Source organism: Solanum stenotomum, chromosome 10, assembly GCF_019186545.1.
Source record: "Solanum stenotomum isolate F172 chromosome 10, ASM1918654v1, whole genome shotgun sequence".
In the NCBI taxonomy this organism is placed as follows: Eukaryota; Viridiplantae; Streptophyta; class Magnoliopsida; order Solanales; family Solanaceae; genus Solanum; species Solanum stenotomum.
The window spans coordinates 45,778,927-45,802,363 of NC_064291.1; the positions used below are offsets into that span (position 1 = coordinate 45,778,927).

At 32.4% G+C, this 23,437-nt stretch overlaps 2 protein-coding genes across 2 annotated transcripts; both read left to right on the forward strand.

Moving 5' to 3' along the window:
- The first annotated feature begins 12,086 nt into the window (after positions 1–12,086).
- LOC125843050 (pollen receptor-like kinase 4) lies at positions 12,087–14,112 on the forward strand. Its single transcript, XM_049522295.1, has 2 exons — positions 12,087–12,756; positions 13,997–14,112. Exons 1-2 carry the CDS (start codon positions 12,087–12,089, stop codon positions 14,047–14,049), a joined length of 723 nt encoding a protein of 240 aa, XP_049378252.1. The 3' UTR covers positions 14,050–14,112.
- A 2,934-nt stretch (positions 14,113–17,046) lies between these two features.
- LOC125878491 (pollen receptor-like kinase 4) lies at positions 17,047–22,808 on the forward strand. The gene is made up of 4 exons (XM_049559759.1): positions 17,047–17,716; positions 19,627–20,202; positions 21,509–21,836; positions 22,388–22,808. The coding sequence occupies exons 1-4, from the start codon at positions 17,047–17,049 to the stop codon at positions 22,746–22,748; spliced, it is 1,935 nt and encodes a 644-aa protein (XP_049415716.1). The 3' UTR covers positions 22,749–22,808.
- The last annotated feature ends 629 nt before the right edge of the window (positions 22,809–23,437 follow it).

Sequence of the window (23,437 nt, forward strand, 5' to 3'; positions counted from 1 at the left end):
CCCCCCCCCCCCCCCTCCCCCCCAGTTTGCCTTCATCAATTTCTGTGTTCATCGATTGTTAAACATAGCTGTATCACCCTCTCACCATGTCCTCTCAATTTCAGTGGTCTTCTGGTTGCAGTTGAAGGTAAAAGGAGTATCAGCAAAAAGAAACTAGAATATGGTCTCTGCACTTTAATTCCTTGTCGTAGTTTATCTGACAGGTCCAATTAAAAGTTGTCAAACTGATACAAACCTCACAAATATGAAGAAGCTGCAATGTTAGAAGATGAAGATTGCTGGTATAGACTTTGAAGGACAGAGAGGTTTGTACTTGTCAAATACCCTCCCTTTCATTTTATATGTTGTTTGACAGGACTGAAGTTAAGAAAGTAAAAAAATATCTCTTTACACAGAGCAATTGGTACTTCTGATCTTAAATGTGCAAATAACATTTCTATAACTATTAAGAGCAGGTTATTAAGGGTCAAAAGAGAAGTTAAAATTTAATGAATTTCCAAATATAGAAATGTGTTACTATATTCTTTTTGGAACAAACTAAAAAGAAGAAAAGTGCTAATATAAAATGAAACAAAGTAGCTAGTTTCCACGGTATGTACCGGACATGCTTTCTAAAGTATATAGTACTCCCTTTGTATCAATTTATGTGTCTTACTTTCTTTTTTTTGAAGTTTATTTAAGAAAAATGTCTCTTTCTATATTAGTAAGTTCTTAACTCCCAACATTCTCATTTTATCCTTGACACTCTGTTGTAGAAATGACATGGCATGTTTAAGACCACAGATTGAAACAACTATTTGTTATGTTAAACATACATTTAGCTCAAGACTTAAAGAGTCAAAAGTTTTCTTTATGCTCTTAAATTTTGTATTCATTTAAGACAAATAAATTGAAACGACGGGAGTAAATACTAACTACATAAAACAAACAATTATGTTGTTTAGTCATCTGTTTCAACAACAACCACATACCCCGTGTGATCCCACAATATTAAGAACCCTATATTTTCTCTTGAAGCCAAAATTGCATAGTTTTCTATAAATTTTGGATGAACGTCTAAGTGAGCATTGATCATTTAATATGCTAAAGTAAAATTGATTGGTATTCATTCAAGTCTTTCAAATATTCCCTTCGGCCAATAATAGTTGTCCACTATACTATTTTGAGATGTCCAACAATACTTGTCCACTTTATGAAATCAATGGATAAATTTACACGTAGTTCCTAATTTACCCTTATCATTAATTATAGTCATTTCTCTATTACATTTTTCAAGACATTGTATTTATTATATTCAAAGGGTGATAGAGTAAAATTACCCTTCTATTTATAGTTTCTTAAGAAGTGTGCAAAGTCAATAATTGACAATTATTGTTGGATAGAGGGAGTAATATCTTTCACACCTATAATGTTAGGGTGAACATGAAAATTTATCAACCATTTGTTTCTTCCATTAGTGTTACTAAATTTGACCTTGGATTTGCTCTATGGACTGCTGACCGGAGAATGCATTGCCCTGAGTAGACATGGAATTGCTGCCATAATGGTTCAAGTCACATACTTTAGAGAAGCTGTGGAACAGGTTTCTTGTTACAATAGCTCTATTGCAACCGTTCTTTGCCGTACAATACCTTTCAAATTTAAATTTTGTATTCATCTTTTCTAGCGGACAATCTCTGAAACCCAAGGGGGTTTGAATTGAATTTTTTCTTGTGATCACTGTCGACTTGGCTGCAGGTTAGTAATAGTAAAGCAACAATAGATAATTAATAAAACCAAAGTATAGAGCTAGAGAATTTTATCCCGGTTCAGATCACCAATGTTGTGCCTTGTCCAGTCCCCTTGGGTTGCAATGGTTTCCTTTAGAGCTTTGAGTAGTCTTGTGTTAAAGTCTTGTTGAAAACTGCTGATCTGGACATACCCAAATTTGCTTTCTTGGCTATAACCTCTACTTGTATAACTCATGCTGATCTCTCTTTTACTTGTATGCTCACTGACAATTTCTTAACGAATACAGTGTTTAATGTAAGACAAAAGAGTGACTAGTATTACAGTTCAAGTGAAGTTGTATCAGTCGATCTTGTGAACTTCTCCTTCTTATGATGTTCCTGAATGCGTGTCTCCTTTATATGTGCTGCTTGATTTGATTTCTCTTGATTTGATTGATTGACAGTAGAAGACTGAGTGATCTTCTTTCCTTAGGTAATCACATCATTTCTATTTTGGCTCTAGTAAGGATAACCCAAAGAATTTTGTCTTCAATCAAGGGTGTAGATACGATCCTTGATTGGAAGTATATGTCTGTATCAGATACGTCCATATATATCAATTTCTTTTGTTGATGCTGCGCATATATGATTTTCTTGATTGTTGGTTGCTGCCTTCCATTGATTGGGCTATCTTTGACAATCTTCTAGGTAGGGCTGGGCATTCGGTATTTCGGTTCGGTTTCGATTTTTTTTTTTGGTTTTTTCGGTTCTTGTACAATGTGTACCGAACACCGAACCAAAATAACTCGGTTCGGTTCGGTTTTTTGTAATGGGCCTGCTTAGTGGGCTTTTTAAAATTTTGTTATTTTTTTGTTTATTTTATTTATGTTTATTTCTTTTTGCTTATTTTACTCTGTTTTTCAAATTATTGTATGATTCAAAATAATAAATTGTCGTTAACATTGAAATTTAGCCTTGTTATAACATTGAAATTTACCGGTCGTTGTTGTGCTACGGCTGCCTGCTGGTTGATTGGCAGCTGTTGCGTGCTTCTGGTCGCCGGAACGGTCGACGCTGCTATAGTCTGTAGACGACTAGACGTGGGAAGTGGGAACGGTAATTTTTGCCTTTTGGGAAGTGGGTTTGTAAAGTTGAAAAGCTTGAAAAGACAAACTTTTGTTTTTAATTTTAAATTATAATATTTATTTTTAAATATTAATAATTAATATAATGTTAATATATATTATAATTTAATATATTTCGGTAAACCGAAATACCGAATTACACAAAAATTACATATGAAAACCGAACCGAAATACCGAAAAATACAAAACCATATACCGAATACCGAACTGAAAACCGAAATACCAAAACTGAATTATCAAAATAATTCGGTTTGGTTCGGTTCGGTTCGGTTTTTCGGTGTTTATGCCCACCCTTCCTTCTAGGATTGTGTCTTTTTCTTTATGTCTGTCTTGTCCCATCGTCTGGGGATGATTTCCTTTTTTGAGCAGCGCGCGTGCTTCTTTTTTCTTTGATCCTACGTTGTTTAGTTATTAGACGTTATCACCATTAAAATGGAATATAGCTAACAATCAAAATAAGATTTAGAGACAACTCCCCCTTTTGATGATGACAATCAAAAGAGGATTTAGAGACAATTCCACTTCCCTGTATGGTGTGCTCCCCCTCTGGGTGTGCTGGAGTCGGAGTTGAGTTGCTCCCCCCAATGTGTGTTGGAGTTGAGTTGCCTCTGATCTGATACTTCTCCCCCTATTGACATTATCAAAAAGAAAAAGAGGGTAAGAGTAGACCAGGTATAGTGCAAAAGAACCATCCATCTAGACATAACAATAGAGGGTATGCAAAACATTCATGCAAAATAGAAGTAGGGGGTCGGACATCCCCATTACAGAGCATATTCAAGAAGGGGCAAAGCGGCCCCGGAGAACATGAAGTTTCAAAAATAGCAAAACAGAGGAGTTTAACGACAGGCAAGATAGTAACAGAGAGTGTTGAAGATCCGCTCAGAAATAAAGAGTAGTAGGTGCGTTCAGTGTCACGAGCAAGGTTGGAGTAGGAGGTCTAGACGGAGACTGCAAGAGTGGTCTGGGAAGAGTCAACTTTCTTCTGAAGAGAGTCAACTCGATTGATCAATTTGTTGACAGTCTTCACTTCAGCTGTCTTGAGGCCCTCCAGAGCCAATCACAACTTTCCAACATCAGTTCCTGTGTCCTTGGTATGCTTGCTATGCTGAAGTATCTAGTCCACTAACTCCTTTATCTCCCACACCCTGTCTTCTACCACCAAGAGTCAACTCCTGATATCAATTGTCTCGTTAAACAAGTCACTGACTGATTTTGCCGAGTTCTTTGCTGGTTTGGATTAGTCCACCGTAGCCTTAACGAACCCCTTCTTTGACCACTTCTCATCAATGAGCACATACCCCATGTTACCAACTGCACAGGTATTGTAGGTGGACACCTCAAAAGGAATGTAGTCTGAGAGATCGACTAGAGAGGCTTCCAAAATTCTGGAAATGATAAGTCCATAGGGAAGACTAGCATGAGACTCTATTTTAGCAGCACTTTTGATCATGTATTCACGAAATCATTTAGCCCAAATTGATCTTGTACCTTTTCAATCAGCAGTAGAGAACAATAACATCTCTGGAGGAGAGGCTATTGAGAGCTACTTTGCGAGGAATCAGAGTGGTAGCAATAATGTGGGCCAAAATTCTGCTCTCGAAGTACAGTGTGGAGGGACCAAAATCAGACAGATTTGATCCTGGTTCAGCCACAACAACCTTTGCTTCATCTAGAGAAACCTCAAAGTCCTCTGGCCAAGTACCATTCATAAGGGGAATAGCACCCGAAAACATAGTTCTAAAACATGATCAAATATAAAGTCAATTATGATAATTAGATTTCTCAAAACCAGAGTTTTAATGTGACCACTATCCATAGACACACCAAGATTGGCGTAGAACAAACGAACAAACTCCTCATACTCCTTAAGACCACAAAGTTTAAGTAAAACAACAAGCTTTTGAGATTTGAAGGAGGTATTTACAGGGAAATGCCGAGTGTTCTAAATCTCAAAAGCTTACTATTTTTCTTCAACTTTGTGGTCTTAAAATGTATGAAGAGCACGTTCATCTATTCTACGCCAATCTTCGTGTTTCTAAGGATAGTGGTCAACTTGAAACTCTGGTTTTGGGAAATTGAATATCATAAATGACTTTCTATTTGATCATGTTTTTGGAACAAAGTTTTCAGGGGCTGTTCCCTTCATGAATGGTACTTGGCCCAAGGACTTCGAGAATTCTCTAGATGAAGCAAAGGTTTTTGTGGCTGAAACCAGGATCAGATCCGTCTGATTTTGGTCCCTCCAAATTGTGCTTTGAGAATAGAATTCTGGCTCACATTATTGCTACCACTCTGATTCCTCGCAAAGGATCTCTCAATATTCTCTCCTCTAGAGATGGTTTGTTCTCTACTGCTTACTGAAAAGGTGCGAGATCAATTGGGCTGAATCTCTTCATGAATACATGATCAAAAGTGCTGCTGAAACTGAGTCTCATGCTAGTCTTCCCTATTGACTCATCATTTCCAGAAATTTGGAAGCCTCTCTAGTTGATCTCTCATACGATACCCATGCATTTGGTAACATGGGGTATGTGCTCAGTGATGACAAGTGGTTAAAGAAGGGGTCTGTCAACGCCAAGGTGGACCAACCCAAACTTAGTCAGTGACTTGTTCAATGAGACAATGGATATCAGGGGTCGACTTTTGGTGGTTGAAGACGGTGGACATGATACTTCAGCAGAGCAAGAACTGATGTCGGAAGCTACGACTGGCTTAAGATAACTGGAGTGAAACTGATCAGTCGAGTTGACTCTCTTTAGAAGGAAGTTGACCCTTCTCAGTTCACTCTTGTAGTCTCCATCCAGACCTCCTTGTCACTCTTCTGCCTTGCATTAATCATTGTATTCGTTAAGAATTTGTTAGAGAGATTAGTGTGAGTTATACAAGTAGAGGTTGTAGTCAAGAAAGCAGATCTGGGTCTGTCCAGATCAGAAGTTATCAACAAGACTAATCAAAGCTCTGAAGGAAACCTTTGCAACCTAAGGGGACTGGACTAGGCACCACATTGGTGATCCGAACCAGAATAAGGTTCTCTGTCTCTATACTTTGATTCTATTAATGATGATCTATTATTGCTTTATTATTACTAACCTATAGCCAAGTCGACTAGTTCACAGAAATAGTCAACTACCATACCACGAAAATTTTTCAATTGGTATCAGAGCAGGTCTCACCTATCTGAAGTGTTTAACCAAATTGAGAAAAGATCAATGGCAAACTACCAATTCTTGGTGCAATCATGAAATCGACCTCCTTACTTCAATTGTCAACACTACTCTCACTGGAAAAACAAATTTAGTATCTTTGTTCAATTAAATGATTTTCACTGCAGTTAACGGAGCAGAATACGACAAAATTTCTGTGTGAAACTGCAAAGGAAATGTGGAAGGATGTAGATAGGATCCTTGATTGGAAGTATATGTCTGTATCAGATACATCCATATGTATCAATTGTTGATTGCTGATTTCTCTCCTTCTGCGAATGCTGTGCATTTCTGCTTTCCTTGATTGTTGGTTGCTGACTAAAACTGCTTTGACTATCTTCTTCTAGGATTGTGTCTTTTTCTTTATGCTTGCGCTGTCCAGTCGTCTGGGATGATTTCCTTTTCTGGGCAGTGTGCTTCCTTATTCTTTGATCCTATATTGTTTAGTTATTAGATGTTGTCATCATTAAAATGAAATATATGCTAACAATCTCAACTACTAGTTATCGACCTCCGAAAGTACTTTTTCTTTATCAGCAACTTTAGTCTGAGCCCAGCTGTTGCTGCACCATTCATTAAAAAAGAAAGAAATAGCCGTTTATCACATGATTATATTTTTGTTCTCTTCATGTCATTAACAAGTTGTCGAGATTAACAAAGAATTTTTTCACTGTGCTGGTCACTATGCAGCTAATGTCTAATGGTCTGCAGTCTGCATTTTTCAATTTTTGTCAATATGAATGTTTTGCCTTCATACTAACAAAGTAATGCATAGTGCAATCCTTTAACTTGTTAAGTTAATAATTGTGTTTTGTTATCAGAAAACCAAAGATAAAAAAAAACATATACGAAATGCCCAATTTTCCTTGTTTTTGTGGCTCTTCCATTTGGGATTCATCTTAACAAGGGAAAGCTGAAAGGGGTAAATGAATTTAGGCAAAACCTTTTGGAAACTCTTAATTGAGGGATAGTAAATTATTAGGAGTTAAACTGTATATAGGAGTCTCTGTATGTATTATTTTCTTTTATTACAATATATTATATATGGACACATAATTAGATCTGTAGAGGAAGATACTACATATATTTTCTTCTCCAATTCTTGTTTTTATATAGAATCAGAGCCAATCTATCCTTGTTAGTAATTGTTATATATTGTGTTCACCAATGTTGGGCTTTGATTACATTGTTCACTCTCCAGTTGACAGGCCTGAACGATGTGTTTGTTTTGTCCTTGTGTCTATTGAACATTTTTTTGTCTATAAGTTAGTTTTCGGGGTTGAGTTAACTCTATTTTCTCCGCTTGGATGATGCCAAATTGTATGAATAAGATCAAACTGGCAAGCAAGTATATTGTCTCTCTCTCTTTATATACTCATTTTTCATCTTTGAACACCATCATATTCTCTCTCTCTCTCTCTCTCTCTTATTTAGTAACATCTAATGTGATTCAACAACGATGGCTTCTTCAGCGAGAAACCATCCGTTAGCAATCACACTCCTCATATTAACTTGTCTGACAACTTCATCTTCCAGCCAAGAACCTGAAGCCATTCTCCTCCTCAAGTTCAAAAGTCTTCACTCACAAACATCACCTCACTTGGCAATTGGGATCCCTTGGTGCAGCTTTGCAATGGCAACGTTTCGAATTGGAACGGATTGCTTTGCTTCAACGGAGAATTCTTCGGTCTCCGTCTTGAATAATCCATGGGATTATCAGGGAATCTCGATATCCACACACTTTCCCAATTAACTTCTTTAAGTGTTATGAACAATAACTTTGAAGGGTCATTTCCGAACGTGAGGAAACTTACAGGACTGAGAAGTTTGTTAACCATTTCTCCGGTGAGTTGCCAGATGATATTTTCACTGGAATGAAGTTCATGAGGAGAATTTTAATGGTGAATAACGAGTTTACAGGCAATATTCCAACGTCGTTATTGGGAATTCTGAAACTTGTTGAGCTACAGGTACAAGATAATCAGTTTGATGGTAGAATACCGGCATTTGCTCAACAGGATTTACGATTAAACGTTGCAAATGATAGACTTGAAGGTCCAATACCACTTCAACTTAGCAGTGTAAAAACGGTGGATTCAGATGAGCTCATTTGAAGGTTTAACTGAATCCACCGTTTTTACACGCAATATATATATAATAATTGTGAAAAAATCATTACAATTTTGTTTTCGTTCCATTTTATGTGAGGTGGTACTATTTGTGGGGATTTTGAATCATTAGCTATGTTATCTTGTACTTTTTGAATAGTTTTCAAATACATAAATTTTACTTTAAAATTTTTGAAGAATGTATACTCGAATTCATAGTCAACATTAAGTGTTTTAATCATGGTATTTTGAATTCCTTCGCATAAATTCCAATGAAGGGAGTAATAAACAGTAACTTTGGATCATATACTTTTAAAAGTGTAATGGATTTTACTAGTGATAAGAACTTAAATATAACGTTGAATTCATTTATTTAAATTCCTAAATCGCCTTAGAACAAAGTATTTGCAGAATGCATAGAAATCGTGAGCGTGCATATGCTCCAAATACTTTTTATTTTTTGTTAAAATAAACATACATACAATTTTTTTTATTGTGTTCACTTTTTGTGTGGATGAAACAGGAAATTTGGGCCTATGTGGGAAGCCGATGCCACCATGTCCACCTTCAAATTAGAAGAAAGGAAATAATGAAATTGAATCAGTGAGGCGTGTGAAAGTTGGTTTAGACACTACAGTTATCTAAAAAAAATAAGGTGTTGAAATGTAGTTGATTGATGGAAAATACAAAGTATATGTTATTTTGTTTTCCTAGTCATTGAATAATAGAATTACGAAGGTAAAATATATGTGTCCGTCTGATATTAATTTTTACTTAGTAAAATTATATTACTTAGTTTAATGTAAACATGCGATTGAGAAATATTTACCATGTTATAATCAAATCTATTTCACTCTGAATTGTAATCACGTTTAGAACCAACAAGTTTTCACCAATTAACAATTACTTGCCAAATTTAATTGTAGAAAAATTCAAGACATTATTTTATTTTTCACAGAATGAAAATGAGAAGTTACACTCCATTTTTTTTAATAAAAAAACGCTTTGTCTTTTTAACATTGGACTATAGTACTCCCTTCCTACTTTTACTTATTTTTATACTAAAATAAATGTTTATTTTTATTTAGCGACTTGTCAAAGCTTGGTGGCAGGTTTTGTCGGAAAAAGAATGTTTTTCAGCGGGAGTCTCATCTGGGTGGCTGGTTCAGTCGCTTTCGAGAACTCAGATTGACGGGTAGTGAGATAGCAGGTTCGACATGGTCTTTGAGTACAAGCCTAGGAGGACTGGTCAGGGATACTGAAACAGAAAGTAAATCACCTTTATGGTAATTACCAGCATAGTACCGCTGTAAGGATACTACACATTGCTTTAAATATAAGGCAGTGTACAAGAATCCAGATTTTTGTTTTAAGTATCTGACTTGCTTAACAAAGGAACATCCCGCAAGGGCAATCTCTTTGGACATGGACGCAGTGGCGACTAGAGGAACTCGAGTTTCAATCCACAAATGATCCGATACATATAAAGATGCTACTTGAACTCGACTCCGTGAAATCTTGTTTGAGCGAGAGGAACGGACAACAGATAAAGAGTTGTAGCTAGGTCCTATAGAAATTGGAATAAGAGCGAGAGGAACGGACAACAGATAAAGAGTTGTAGCTAGGTCCTATAGAAATTGGAATAAGAGCTTGCCGGTTCCATAGCTTTTAGAAAACTAGATTGTCAGACTCGGAGGTAGCAGTAAGATCTCTGTCTCCAGAGAAGGCATAAGGGTTTTCTAAAAGTTTCCTCTCATTACTTTTGGATAAAGCTCTTAAGCTTAAGCTTTTACGAACCGAAAGATCTTCCCATTCTAAATAAGAATGAGAGTCTTTCAACTAGATGTGCTCCTTTGGCTGGGTTTAGAAAATGAAAACATAATTTATCACTTAAATTATAATTTACCCTTTATTAATAATTATAGTTACATTTAAAAAAATTAAATTTATTATATTTAAATAAATATAGTAAGATTGTCATTTTATTTATTATTTTTTCAAATCAATATTGTCCAACTAAAAATTATAGACTTTGCAACATTTGTCATTTGGTGTTTGGCCTTCCTAAATAACAAGAAAAAGTTGAAAGAGAACAAGCAGAAACGTGTAAATGAATAATTTGCCGAAAGCTTTTGGAGATCTCTAGGATATGTTTGGTACGGAGAAAAATATTTTATTGAAAAATGCTTTTCACTTTTGGTTGGTCATAGGATTTCTCTTAGAAAAAAGAGATATTTTCAAGTTCATTGTGTGCATTTCACTCATCCAATTAGTGGCGGACGCTAGATTCTAATAATGGTTGTAATAAGAAAATAAAAAAATAATTATAAAGCCAATAGAGCTACCCCAACTCTCACTCATTGATCATCCCACGGCCGAATTAGCCACCACCCTATCTCACCCACTATAGTTCTTGAAAGAATAATCACACAAAGAAAGAACGAAAAAGAAAAAAGTAATTCGAGCTCAAATTTAAAAAAAACGCGTGACACAGAATTTAAAATATATAAAATATTTAACTTCTATACCACTACAAAAAAATGCTCAATTTATGGGGGTTATTTTGTCAATTTATAGCTGTTTANTTCTAAAAGTAACTAATCTACTAAATTTTTGGGGCTCGATAATCCCAATAAATAATATTAAATTGTGGCGATTTTCTAACCTCCTTAATAAAACCACCATCAAAAGATTTATATTGTGGGGGTTATAATAAAATGCCACAAAATGAATTATTAGTGGGACTTTTAAAAACTCCCACAAGTTAACCGCCAAAAAATGAGCATTTTTTGGTAGTGTACATTGATAACAGAGTCTTTTTTCTTAGGCTATTGTATCACCTAAAAAGTAATTAATGATATATATGCATGAGAAGTAATATTAGAAACTCATAATAAAACACAAGTTACCTTTTATGCATATTAAATTTCATTGATTGTGCAAAAATTGTTTATACTTTTTCGATATGGAGTAAGTCATACCCAAATAAGAAAGGTAAAAATCAATAAATCCTGCTCGTTAAATACTTTCTTCTCTTTCAATTTGTTTGATTTGATTACAAGTGCAAATGTCAAATTAACTAATGTTTGATGTGAATTTAGATACAAAAATCTTTAATAAACAGCATATCTGGAAAGTATTTGAAAAAAACATGATAAAATTAAAAAAAGTGACGGTCCAAAAGTACTTCCTCCATTTCAATTTATTTGTTTTACTTTCCTTTTAAATTCGTTTTAAAACATATTGTTTCTTATTGTGTTTTAGCAACTCCTTAATTTGAACTTTCCACCTGATATGTGACATTTTGATACATTTGATATTTCTTTACTTAATGACTACAAGATTCAAAAGTTTTTTAGTCTTAAACTCTATATCAAGTTAAAATATGACAAACAAGTTAAAACGAAAGGAATAAAAAAAAACACCAAGTACTATTGTTTTTGCAAGAAGGTGAAAGATCTCAAGTTTCTTTAATAACAAAGCATGCATGAAGGAAATTCCCCTCCCTCCAATCCCCATTAGTCAACCTCTCACCCCACCACCACAACCCAACCAGTACAAACAATATGAACAATATACCTGGAAACTGGCAACAAGTTATACTAAAATAGCCGGCTAATACAGCTAATCATTTACTAGACCTTGTTAATCTCACCATTACTCAATTTGTTTTATTGTATCCCTCTGCCCTTACTATCTCAATTCAACAACAAAATCATAGCAATTCTCTCCGAATAAATTATCAAAAATATACATAAAACTTGTCTTGAAAACAAAACTACCAATATCCTTCCTTATTTTTTTTTTCATCGAATCGAAAAAAAAACAGAAATTCGATTCAATTTATTCATATATCATACAAATATAGTCGCGAAAAAAGGAAAGAAAAATCACCTGCAACGTAACCACCTTCAAACGATGGCTTCTTCAGCAAGAAACCATCGGTGCTTGTTGTTTTGTTTCGTGACGACGATCATGATAACTTCGTCTTACGGTCAAGAGTCTGTACCAACTCTCCTCCTTAAATTCAAATCATCGCTCGAAAACGCCACGTCATCATCATCACTCGGAAACTGGAATTCATCGGTGCCGCTTTGCACCGGCAACAATTCAAATTGGAACGGATTGCTTTGCTTCAACGGAAAATTCTACGGTTTCCGTCTCGAATCGATGGGATTATCGGGGAATCTCGATATCGATACGCTTTCTCAGTTGACTAATTTGCTTACTATAAGTATTATGAATAATAATTTTGAAGGTCCGTTTCCGAACGTGAAGAAAATCGGAGGTCGATTGAGAGGTGTGTTTTTGTCGAATAATCGATTTTCCGGTGAGTTGCCGGACGATGCTTTCTCCGGAATGAAGTCGATAAGGAGAATTTTAATGGCGAATAATGAGTTTACGGGGAAGATTCCAACGTCGTTATTGGGTATTCCGAAACTTGTTGAGCTGCAGATACAAAATAACAAATTCAATGGAACAATACCGGCGTTTAGTCAGAAGGATTTTCAAATAAATGCTGCAAATAATAGACTTGAAGGTCCAATACCATCTCAGCTTAGCAGCCAAAGTGCAACCTCGTTTGCAGGTTAGAGTTTATCTTAAGGAAAGTTATACCCGTTTTAATTTGGTGGTTTCGTTTTGATTTGATATAGAGTTTAAGAAAGCAAAGAAAATTTTGAATCTAGAATTTTTTTGAATTGTGATTTAAATTAGTACTCACTCTGTCACGATTATGTGACACTTTTCATTTATCAAGAGTAAAACAGTTTAAACTTGGTCGGAAATTTGCGCATGAAATCTTCAAATTGTTGAATTGAAATTTACGTAAATATTATTATAAGTCACAATAATTAACAATTTAATATTTAAAAAATATAAAAAAAAATTGCGATCAAAGATAGACTTGTTTGAATCACGAAATTCAAAAAGTGCCACATAAATTGAGAGAATAATATATCAAGTGTACCAAAATATCGTATTATCTTATAATTTAAATAATAAAAAGTTGAAATTAAAAGATTTTCAAAAAAGTTAATGTACCAAAATATCATATAATATTATGGTTTAATAAAGACCGTTAAATATTGAAAGACTTGATCCATTCGAATGGGAATGATAGAAAGTGATGAAGCAAAATTTTACTATCATGTTAAACTTTATTATTATTACAAGAAAGAAGTTTACTAGAAATTGCTTTCAAAATAATTATTGAATAACTTACGCCTATAAATATGTATATTGAAATTTATATGTTTGAATATGAATATACATATGAATATTAAAATTTAATATTAAATAACTAAGACTATTTTTAAAAAAATAAAAATTGAGTGCATAGATTTTGTTTTAAAATTTAAAATTACTAAATATAAAACTTTTAAAAATACTGTATATTAATTAATCAAATACATATTAAAATAATTTTTTAAAATTATATGAAGTGTCGTTGGTGGGATGATGGCTAACAATGATAATTGTAAATGTTGATCGGAAATTTTGAAGGATGTATACTCGAATTCATAGTCAAAATTAAGTGTTTTAATCCTGGTATTCTGAATTCCTTCACATAAATTCCAACGAAAGGAGTAACAAACAGTAAATTTGGATCATATACTTTTAAAAGTGTAGTGATTTTTATTAGTGATAAGAACTTAAATATAACGTTGAATTCATTTATTTAAATTCCTAAATCGCCTTAGAACCAAGTATTTGCAAAATGCATAGAAATCATGAGCATGCATATGCTCCAAATACTTTTTAATTTTAGCTAAAATAAACACATATAAAAAAATTTATTGTGTTCACTTTTTGTGTGGATGAAACAGGAAATTTGGGCCTATGTGGGAAGCCGATGTCACCATGTCCACCTTCGATGTAGAAGAAAGGAAATAATGACATATATCCATTGAATCAGTCGAGGCGTGCAAAAGCTGGTTCAGACACCAGAGTTATCTAAAAAAAATAAGTTGTTGAAATGTAGTTGAGTTATGAAAAATACAAAGTATATGTTATTTTGTTTTCCTAGTCATTGAATAATGGAATTACGAAGGTAAGATATATGTGTTCATTTGACATTAATTTTTAATTAGTAAAATTATATTATTTGGTTTAATGTAAACATGCGATTGAGAACTATTTAGGAAAAATTACTTAAATACATAACACTTCTTTACCTATTCTCAATATTTCCCCACTCTTTTACTAAAATACAAAAATCCCTTATTTTCCCCCAATTCAACTTAACCGGATACTTTATTAGTTTAAGTATCCGTCCGTTATTAATTAAAGTATCTGCGTTGCTATATTATGCATCCGTCGTTAATTAAGTATCCGTGCTGCTAACAACTTAATAATTTAAGTATCCGCCCGTTATTAATTAAAGTATCTGCGCTGCTATATTATGTATCTGCCCATTAATTAAGTATCTGTGCTGCTAACAACTTAATAATTTAAGTATCCACCCATTATTAATTAAAGTATCTGCGCTGCTAAATTAAGTATCCACACTGCTATATTATGTATCCGAAAAACACTAAAAAAAAGGATTTTTGGTAATTAATGAAAGAGTAGGGAAAAAAAGTAATTTCTTTCTTATACTATGTCATTTGCCTAATTTTTACAAATATTTACCATGTTATAATCAAACCTAATTCACTCTGAATTGTAATCAAGTTTAGAACCACCAAGTTTTCACCAATTAACAATTACTTGCCAAATTTAATCGTAGAAAAATTCAAGACATTATTTTATTTATCACAGAATTAAAATGAGAAGTTACACACTCCATTTTTTAAAAAAACACGCTTTATCTTTTTAACATTGAACTATAGTACTCCATTACTACTTTCACTTATTTCTATACTCAAAATAAATGTTTATTTTTGCTTATTCAATTTAAAAAGTTAAGAGATAATTTAGCGCTTAAATTCTAATTTACCCTTATTATTAATTATAGGTACATTTTAAAAAATTAAATTTATTATATTTAAAGAAAGATATAGTAAAATTATCATTTTATTTATTACTCCCTCCGTTTCACAAAGAATGACCTCCTTTTCTTTTTAGTCAGTTTAAAAAAAATGATCTCTTTCTTTTTTTGGTAACATTTTACTTTTTGCTTTCCGCGTGGCATGTTAAGACCACAAGATTAAGGAAAATTTTGTACATTTGACATAACTTTAATTTAGGACAACAAGATTCAAAAGTCTTCTTTAATTTCTTAAACTTTGTGCCAAGTCAAACCAGATCAATCTTTTTGAAACTGAGGGAGTATTTCTTAAGAAGTGTATCAAATTAATACTATTCAAGTAAAAATTATAGATTTTGCAACATTTGTCATTTGGTGTTTGGCCTTGCTAAATAACAAGAAAAAGTTGAAAGAGAACAAGCAGAAACGTGTAAATGAATAATTTGCCGAAAGCTTTTGGATATCTCGAGGATATGTTTGGTACGGAGAAAAACATTGAGAAATGCTTTTCAATTTTGATTGGTCATAGGGTTTCTCTTAGAAAAAAGAGATATTTTCAAGTTCATTGTCTGCATTTCACTCATCCAATCAGTGACGGACGCACACATGATTCTCATGAATAGATATATCAATGGTTGTAATAAGAAAATAAAAAATAATTATAAAGCCAATAGAGCTACCCCAACTCTCACTCATTGATCATCCCACGGCCGAATTAGCCACCACCCTATCTCACCCACTATAGTTCTTGAAAGAATAATCACACAAAGAAAGAACGAAAAAGAAAAAAGTAATACGAGCTCAAATCATAAAAAAACGTGTGACACAAAATTTAAAATATATAAAATATTTAACTTCTATACATTGATAACACAATCTTTTTTCTTAGACTATTGTATTACCTAAAACGTAATTAATTATATATATGCATGAGAAGTAATATTAGAAACTCATAAAATAACACAAGTTACCTTTTATGCATATTTAATTTCATTGATTGTGCAAAAATTGTTTATACTTTTTCGATATGGAGTAAGTCATATCCAAATAAGAAAGGTAAAAATCAATAAATCCATTTTTGCTCATTAAATACTTTTTCTGTTTCAATTTATTTTATTTGATTCTAAGTACAAATATCAAATTAACTAATGTTTTATGTAAATTCAAATATAAAATCTTTAATAATCAACATATCTAGAAAATATTTGAAAAAACTTATGATAAAAATAAAAAGTGACGGTCCAAAAGTACTTCCTCCATTTCAATTTATTTGTTTTGCTTTCCTTTTAAATTCGTTTTAAAACAGACTGTTTCTTACTGTTACTTCTTAATTCTATCTTTCAACCTGATATGTGACATTTCTTTAGTTTATAACTACAACATTCGAAAGTGTTTTAGTCTTAAAACTCTATATCAAGTCAAAATATGACAAACAAAGTAGAATCGAAGAAATAATTAAAACAAAGCAAGTATTGTTTTTGCAAGAGTATGAAGGAAATTCCCCTCCCTCCAATCCCCATTAGTCAACCTCTCACCCCACCCCCACAACCCAACCAGTACAAACTATATGAACAATATACCTGGAAACTGGCAAACAAGTTATACTAAAATAGCCGGCCAATACAGCTAATCATTTACTAGACCTTGTCAATCTCACCACTACTCAATTTGTTTTGTATCCCTATGGCCTATCTATCTCAATTCAACAACAAAATCATAGCAATTCTCTCCAAATAAATTATCAAAAATATACATAAAACTTGCGTTGAAAACACCATTACCGATATCCTTCCTCTTCTTTTTTCCCATCGAATCGGAAAAAAAAAATCCGATTCAATTTTTTCATATTTCATACAAATATAATCTCGAAAGAAAGAAAGAAAAATCACCTGCAACCACCTTCAAACGATGGCTTCTTCAACAAGAAACCATCGGTGCTTGTTGTTTTGTCTCCTGACGACGATCATGATAACTTCATCTTACGGTCAAGAGTCTGAACCAACTCTCCTCATAAAATTCAAATCATCGCTCGAAAACGCCACGTCATCATCATCACTCGGAAACTGGAATTCATCGGTGCCGCCTTGCACCGGCAACAATTCAAATTGGAACGGATTGCTTTGCTCCAACGGAAAATTCTACGGTCTCCGTCTCGAATCGATGGGATTATCGGGGAATCTCGATGTCGATACGCTTTCTCAGTTGACTAATTTGCTTACTATAAGTATTATGAATAATAATTTTGAAGGTCCGTTTCCGAACGTGAAGAAAATCGGAGGACGATTGCGAGGTTTGTTTTTGTCGAATAATCGATTTTCCGGTGAGTTGCCGGACGATGCTTTCGCCGGAATGAAGTCGATAAGGAGAATTTTAATGGCGAATAATGAGTTTACGGGGAAGATTCCGACGTCGTTATTGGGAATTCCGAAGCTTGTTGAGCTGCAGATACAAAATAACAAATTCAATGGAACAATACCGGCGTTTAGTCAGGAGGATTTTCAAATAAATGCTGCAAATAATAGACTTGAAGGTCCAATACCATCTCAGCTTAGCACCCAAAGTGCAAGCTCGTTTGCAGGTTAGAGTTTATCTTAAGGAAAGTTATACTCGTTTTAATTTGGTGGTTTCGTTTTGATTTGATATAGAGTTTAAGAAAGTAAAAAATAAATAAATTTGAATCTAGAATTTTTTTGAATTGTGATTTTAAATTAATACTCTCTCTATCACGATTTATGTGATACTTTTCGTTTATAGAGAGTCAAGCTGTTTAAGTTTGACCGGGATTTTGCACATAAAGTTTTCAAATTTTTTGAAATGAAATTTTATATATTTATAAACAACGTAAAAATTACTTTAAGTCACAATAATTGACAATTCAAAATATTAAAAAAATAGATGAAAAATTTACAATAAAGATAGACTTGTTTAAATCTCAAAATTTGAAAAATGCCAATAAATTGAGATAAAGGAAGTAATATGTCAAGTATACCAAAATATGGTATAATCTAATGATTTAATTAACGAAAAGTTAGAAATTAAAAAGTTTTAAAAAATAAAAATATATAGTACATGTTTTTAAACAACTAAAAAACAAAAACAAAACGGGAATATGTACATTATCAGATCACTTATTAGTAGCAATACGGGTAAATCTCTTAATAAATATTAATAATTAATAATCCGGTAAATATGGTAATAGTACTATTTTAAAAAAATGATATTAGCATTTATTTTTTGAGTTTAAATTATGCACACTCTCAATATAAAATTGATATAATTTTGTTTTAATAACTCTTTGTTAAGAAGTCAATTAATAAAGATAGCGTTAAATATTGAAAGACTTGATCAATTCGAATTGGAATGGTAGAAAGTGATGAAGCAAAATTTTACTATCATGTTAAACTTTATTAATATTACAAAAAGAAGTTTACTAGAAATCGCTTTCAAAATAATTACTGAATAACTTACGCCTATTAATATGTCTACTAAAATTTATATGTTTGAATATGATTATACATATGAATATTAAAATTTGATTATTACATAACTAAGACTTTAAAATAAAAATAAAATCGAGTGCATAGATTTTGTTTCAAAATTAAAATTACTAAATATAAAACTTTTAAAAATATTGTATATTAATTAATTAAATACATATTAAAATAATTTTTTAAAATTATATGAAGTGCCGTTGGTGGGATGATGGCTAACAATGATAATAGTAAATATTGATCGGAAATGGTGTTGGCTAATTGTAGAGATTAATGGTGGTAAGTTCATAGATGAGGCTGATAGCTGTGATGAATGATAGTGATAGCTAATAATGATAGTTGACAATATATAATGGTAACTGATGATAATAATTATCGATAGTGATTGATAATACATGTGTCTTGATTATCAATGGGGAGAATCGAGAGACCTAACTCATCCGAACTACGTATCGTGCAATTAGACATTATAGAAATGAAGATAACATGTCAATTAGAGTGATCTATATAAGATCCCAAGAGATTGATATTATCACTACATGGGCGCACGTCCTAATTAGATGAAGTCAATTATTGATACCCTCTTGATCCCTTTAGCCATATCAAATATAATAATAATTATTATTATAATAATCATCATTATACTGCAATCTATTATATTATATAATCTTTTAAATAGACGTACGTGGCAATTTTGTTTATCCCCTACACTTCTGCACTTTTTTCTTTCCAAATTCAGGAAAAAAAAGTTAAAAAGTTTTATATATCATAAATCATAGTACTAATATATAGTAAGTGTTAAAGAAACTTATTGAAAATACTGTATACGTCATTGATTTTTGAGCATATAATTTTGTGTACATTATATATATATATAGTCAGTGAATTAGAAACTTATTAAAAATTCTGTGTACGCCACTGATCTTTGAGCATATAATTCTTTATACGCTACTGATCTTGAACATATAATAATTTTAATATTTTGTGAATGAAACAGGAAATTTGGAGATATGTGGTAAGCCAATGGCAGCATGTGCAACATCAAAGAAGAAAAAGAAAATCCCAATAGTGGCCATAATCCTTGCATCTATTGGAGGATTAATCATATTAGCCATTATATTATTTGCTCTCTTCCTTGTCCATAAACAAAGGAAAAAACCAACTCAATATGAAAAATCATCAGTAAAAAATCTCAACAAAAAACCCTCAGTACTGAGAGAAGAAAAGTACACAAAAAGTCATCATGACAAGGCTAGTAAATTATACTTTGTAAGAAGGGATAGAGAAAAGTTTGATTTAGAAGATCTTCTTAGAGCACCAGCTGAAGTTTTGGGAAGTGGAAGTTTTGGTTCTTCTTATAAAGCTGATCTTCCTATTGGAAAACCAATTGTTGTGAGGAGATTTAGGCAAATGAGTAATATGGGCAAAGAAGATTTTCATGAACATATGAGAAGCCTTGGCAAGTTGTCACATCCTAATGTTCTTCCTCTTGTGGCTTTCTATTACAGGAGGGAAGAAAAGCTTTTGGTTACTGATTTTGTTGATAATGGAAGCTTGGCAAGTCATTTACATGGTAAGTACTTTCACAACATTTAAAAACTTACTCGCACTTGATATTTACGAGAAGTTATGCAATGTAAATTTTAATCAGCTACTTTTTTCATGTCAAAAAAAGTGTCATTTTAGAAATTCAAAACAAAATATAGTACTCCCTCCGTCCCATTTTATGTGGCAACATTTGACCAGGCACGGAATTTAAGAAATAAATGAAGACTTTGAAATGTTTACCAAATTGCCTTTAAAAAGTAGACTCAAGTTTTCTCTCCTCATAAATGTATTGGAGTACTATTTTTAAGATTAAGTGGGACCAACAAGGGTAAAAGAGGAATTGTACCTTTAAATACTTACCATATAAAGAAATGTGGCATTCTTTTTGGGACTAACCAAAAAGAAAATGGTGCCACATACAATGGGACGGAGGGAGTAGTAATTATTTACTACTATACATTTATATCAAAAAACTACTTCTTTTTAATAGTGCTCAATTCTCAAAAAACATCTAATAAATAAGTATAATTTTGTAACATATGTCTTGTAGTATTTGTTATTTTTCATAATAGGTCTGAAATGAGCTAAATCAACACTTATTTGGAACAGTGAGGGTAAAACTTAAAGTGACATTAATACATGTCACTTAATTATAGTTAGTGATAGATATGTGTATAAAAATACATGGTATATATTTATTAATTTAACATAAACATCGAGTGCAAATAAATTTTAACCACTCAAGTCAAGCATGATATCTGTCTCAATTTGTATGAAGCAATGAGATCATTTAAAGTATTAAATTATAAAAAAGTTTAAACTTTTTATACAGATTAAAGATCCTTTACAATAATTATAGATAGTTGTACATAAAAATTGAAGTTAGCTAGTTATCTCAAAATGACGTCAATAGTGTAAAATTGTTTGTATTGCCAATGTATTAAAATTAATTCCTACAGAATTTAACTTATATATATTGATCATATAAAGAAATGTTACACTATTTTTATATTTTAACATATGTAGTAATTTTTTTAGAAGATTTATTAGTGTAAAAACATTGAAGAAGTTCCACCTTGGTCAATTATGAGATGAATGGTCTCTTTATATATAGTTTGAGTAATTATTATCTACTTAAATTAGTTTTTGAGGTCGTAGTATACTTAAGATCCATAACATGACATCAGAGCAGGACTCATCTCAATTCTCATTCACGATGTTGGGCCTCACCCATGCTCCAGATATATATCCAGTCCGCCTCTGGAACTAGTTTTTGAGGTTGACTTTGCAATTCTCGTTCATATGAACTAATTTTGGTATTTGTTGATCAGGCAAAAGAAGTCCTAACCAACCAAGTCTTGATTGGCCAAGTCGTTTGAAAATCATAAAAGGAGTTACAAGGGGATTGGCTTATCTTTACAAGGAACTTCCAACACTAACACTCCCACATGGACATCTTAAATCCTCAAATGTTCTTCTCGACCACAAATTTGTGCCACTTGTAGCAGACTATGCTCTTGTGCCAGTAATCAACAAAGACCATGCCAAACAGTTCATGGTGGCTTACAAATCACCAGAGTACATGCAAAATGAACGTCTCACAAGAAAAACTGATGTATGGAGCCTTGGCATCCTCATCCTTGAGCTACTAACCGGCAGGTAATAATACTTCATCCCCATCCTTTATTTATTATCCGAAAGACAGTCTGGTGCATAAAGTATCTGACATTCACCTAGAGACAGTAAAAGTACTAGTAATACTTTCTCCATCGCAAATTATTTGTTGCTTTTTTACTTTACAAGTCCTTTAAAAAGTAGTATTAATTACAATTTTTTTAGTACTTTAACCTTATATATCAAAGTTATACATCTTAGTGTGCAATTATCAAGATCATTTTGTGCATATACCAACACAAATTACTTCATTTTGAGTTTCATTTAGTGACAAGGAACCAAATATTTACATTTTAGGCTCACAAATTTTGATCCACTAACTTGTGAAATAAAAAGGAACCTCATATCACTAATGTTAGTTGTGCACGACTTTTTTGATCGCCTCATTCGGGTTAAGATGTGGCTAAAGTCTCTCTGAGGGTAGGAATGTTTGACTGGATACGTAATTTAAGAAAAAGGAAGACTTTTAAGTATACATGACATTTATATTATTACTATAAAAGCATGTTATTAAATACTAAGCTTAATTAACACAGGTTTCCAGCTAATTATCTAAAGCAAGGCAAAGGTGCAAATGCAGACTTAGCAATGTGGGTGAATTCAGTAGTAAGAGAAGAATGGACAGGTGAGGTTTTTGATAAAGACATGAACACAACAAAACATAATTGTGAAGGTGAAATGCTTAAGCTATTGAAAATTGGGATGTCTTGTTGTGAAATGGATGTTGGAAAGAGATGGGATTTAATGGAAGCTTTACACAAAATTGAAGAATTGAAAGAAAATGATGAAGAAGATTATTCTTCTAATTCTTATAATAATTATGCAAGTGATCAAGGAGAAATGTATTCTTCTAAAGCCATCACTGATGATGATTTCTCCTTTTCTAAGAATGCTTAGTAAGAATATTATACATAAAAAAAAATGTGAAATTTCGACGAATATATATATTCCTTCATGTCGAAAATCTTATATTTTTGATGGCGTTACAAAGGGAACGTTGGATGGAGTTTTTTTTTAAAATTTAATTCCAAGGGGTTGTGAAAAGGTAGAATTTTGTGTAAAATGGAATTTTTTGTGTTTTTATTTTTATTAAAGGGTAGATATATGTGATCAAAGTTAGAAAAATTAAAGGAAGCTCACATCTCATGTATTCGTGTATACATTTTCTTTCTTTCTTTCTATTATTGGATTTTAAATGTATGATTTGTTACGAGTTTGTTGCTTAATAAAAGATGTTTGTTCTTTCCTAATTGGGTTACAAAATGTTCTACCTTGCTTTTGGAATACAAGTCTTTTTGTTTCTACTTTTTATTAGTGATGGCGGAACTAAAAGTTTTACTGAAAAGTCAAAATATGAAAAAGCAAATACACAAAACGTCTAGAAGATTCAACATATAATATGTAATTATATATGTATAAAAAGAGATTGACCTATTAATTACATAGTATTTCGTTTTCATATAATTTTAAAGATGAACTCATGCAAAGAAGAAATAAGGATAATTTAGTCAAACGCGACTCATAAAAATGTCCTGAGAGATAGATGATTTAGACTAGAGAGGGACCAAAGTTGCACATTTGGATTT